At 54.3% G+C, this 2,983-nt stretch overlaps 1 protein-coding gene across 1 annotated transcript; it reads right to left on the bottom strand.

Moving 5' to 3' along the window:
* Positions 1-1,033: 1,033 nt before the first annotated feature.
* Positions 1,034-2,766, bottom strand: LOC309888175 (olfactory receptor 14C36-like; the record flags this gene model as incomplete). Its single annotated transcript, XM_082780413.1, has 2 exons — positions 1,034-1,911; positions 2,748-2,766. 2 exons carry the CDS (start codon positions 2,764-2,766, stop codon positions 1,034-1,036), a joined length of 897 nt encoding a protein of 298 aa, XP_082636539.1.
* Positions 2,767-2,983: the final 217 nt, after the last annotated feature.

The raw sequence follows: 2,983 nt of genomic DNA, 5'->3' as shown, positions 1-2,983 counted from the left end.
CCCAGCCCCTGCCCACCTCTCCCCACCTCCCTGTCCTCTCCCCAGCCCAGCCCAGCCCAACGCAGCAGCCCAGGCTGGGCTGGCCCCCAGGCAGTGTCCAGTGCAGGCTGCTGCAGGGCTCTGGGCATGGCCACCACAGCCCCAGCCCCTTGCAAGGCACCGCAGCTGCATGCACAAAGGTGGCTCTGGGCCTCTCTAGTGTCTCCTGGGCTGGGGCCAACTATGGTGATGCTGGTGCATTATGCTACGGGTCCATTAAGCTTTTCCTGCGAGACCCATTGGCAGCAGCAATGGAAGAGGCTTCCAGGTATCTGGGTTTGCCATGAGTAGCCCATTGTATTTTTGTGGTGCTGGGAGGGGAGCCAGCTGTGACCCAGGGCTGCACAGTGCCTGCTGCTGCCTGCAGGGACAGGGATGCCACTGCAGAGACAACAGGACTGTCACTAAGGTAGACAAGATCTCAGGGCTAACCCAAACATAAGAGCACAAGAGAACAAACTGGAAGCCAAGAGAGCAGCAGGGAAAAGGCCACGTCCTGCTGCTGGCCATGGCCATGGCTCCAGGGAAGCAGCAGCACCAACCCAAAGGCAGCAGAGAGGCAGAGCCCAACGGGCAGTGAGGGACAGCCCCAAGGGACACTGGGGCTGCTCCTGTATGTCGCAACTGGGCTCTTGGTCCTGAGCCCCTCCTGCGTGCTGGGGCTGCTCCCATGAGGACACGGGACCTCTGACCAGTGACATTCTGAATGTATTTCGGATGCTTTCCTTATTGTCTTTATTCACGGAGGAAACCTAGGTCTACAGGTACATGAGATGACTGGGATAAGGTAAATAAATTAGCATGATGATGGTTAAAAAATCCATTATTCAAATAAAAATAATATTTAAAAAAATTAAAGATGTTAAATAAAAAAATTTAAACAATAAAAATTGTTCCCTCAGTTTCCCAAATAACTTCTCATTCCAATTAATATTTTTATTTTACATTATTGATTATGACAATAATAATAATGAGCACAGCACATCTCTGATGCTTAAAAAGCATGTATAGAAACAGTTTTAATCAAAGCATTCCTGAGCTCCTGGTTCCTAACGCTATAGATGAGAGGGTTCATTGCTGGTGGCACCACCGAGTACAGAACTGCCATCACCAGGTCCAGGGATGGGGAGGAGATAGAAGGGGGCTTCAGGTAGGCAACTGTGGCTGTGCTGACAAACAGGGAGATCACGGCCAGGTGAGGGAGGCACGTGGAAAAGGCTTTGTGTCGTCCCTGAGAGGAGGATATCCTCAGCACTGCCCTGAAGATCCGCACATAGGACACGACAATGAAGACAAAACAACCAAGGACTAAAGAAACACTAAACACAAGGATGCCAACTTCCCTGAGGTAGGCATCTGAGCAGGAGAGCTTGAGGATTTGGGGGATTTCACAGAAGAACTGGTCCACAGCATTGCCTCGGCAGAGGGGCACTGAAAATGTAGTGGCCGTGTGCAGGACAGCATTGAGAAAGCCACTGCCCCAGGCAGCTGCTGCCATCTGGGCACAAGCTCTGCTGCCCACGAGGCTCCCGTAGTGCAGGGGCTTGCAGATGGCAACGTAGCGGTCGTAGGCCATGACAGTGAGGAGATAGTACTCTGAACTAAAAAAGAAGAATAAAAAGAAGACCTGTGCAGCACAGCCTTGATAGGAGATGGCCCTGGTGTCCCAGAGGGCATTGGCCATGGCTTTGGGCAGAGTGGTGGAGATGCAGCCCAGGTCAAGGAAGGCCAGGTTGAGGAGGAAGAAGTACATGGGGGTGTGGAGGCAGTGGTGGCAGGCTACGGCGCTGAGGATGAGGCCGTTGCCCAGGAGGGCAGCCAGGTAGATGCCCAGGAAGAGCGCGAAGTGCAGGAGCTGCAGCTCACACGTGTCTGCGAATGCCAGCAGGAGGAACTCACTCACGGAGCTGATGTTGGGCATTTGCTGTCCATACACATGCTTTCCTGGTAAAGAGCAAAATGCAGAAGAATGTTAAAACAGAGTTCTCTGAGGAAAACCTATTGTGTCTCTTAAAGCACCCCATAACCTGAGCCTCTCTCTTTGCACGAAAATCTTTTGGCATCTCTCCTGCTTGAGCTGTGGCTGGTGCTGGCTGAGAGTGGCACTGGGAGCAGGGGCTGCTGTAGGCTGCAGAGGAGTCCTCTCTGCTATACAGCAGGAAGGAATCAGGAACATGGGGGAAGCTCAAGTTCAGTTCACTGGTCAGATCAATGAGCTTTTCAGTGTTATTTCAAACAACTCATCTGAATGCAGAGTTACACAGGCCACTGCCCACATGTCGTGTTCTAATATACCCTGTGTTTCCTGTCTTTGAGCCGCAGAACCATCCAGCTCATGAGTTTCCCTGAGAAGAAACTGTAGAGAACTGAGAGCAGAGAAGCCCCAGTCCAAGTGCAGCTGGACAGAAACCTCACCTGAGGTGAAGTTCTCACACAGACAGAGCTTGGGAGCATCTCTTTGAGCTCTACCTTCTCTTCTACCCCTGCCTGCCCCACAGCCCATGGGCTGCAGGGGGAGAGGAGGCCAGGGAGGGGCTGCTCCAGGGGAAGGCATCTGCACTGCAGGGCATGGCCACGAGGTGCCCGAATCCCCCCTGCCACTGCGTTTCTGCCAACAGCTCCTTCTGGCCACCTGCCCCTCTCTCTGCTGCCTGCAGCTGTCCCTGCCAGGAGCTGCTGCTCTGCACACTCCTCTTCTTTCCCCCTACCGATGTGCACAGACCCCATCTCACTCGGCTGTGCTCAACGCTGCCCTGCAGCACCCTGCCACCAACAGGGCCCTGCCAAGGGGCACCTCCATGGCTGCAGGAGCTACGGGGCAGCTGACAGAGAGCCCGGCATGGCCAGCCACGGCAGGGTGTTCTGGGCTGACCGGGGGCACCTGCCTTAGGGCACTCCAAGGGGCTTCTGCCAGACTTCCTCACCTCACACTGCAACCCAGCAG

Source organism: Aythya marila, assembly GCF_965140915.1.
Source record: "Aythya marila genome assembly, chromosome: 28".
NCBI classification, from domain to species: Eukaryota; Metazoa; Chordata; class Aves; order Anseriformes; family Anatidae; genus Aythya; species Aythya marila.
Note: the sequence above shows the minus strand (reverse complement) of the source record. Positions and strands in the feature narration are given on the sequence as shown.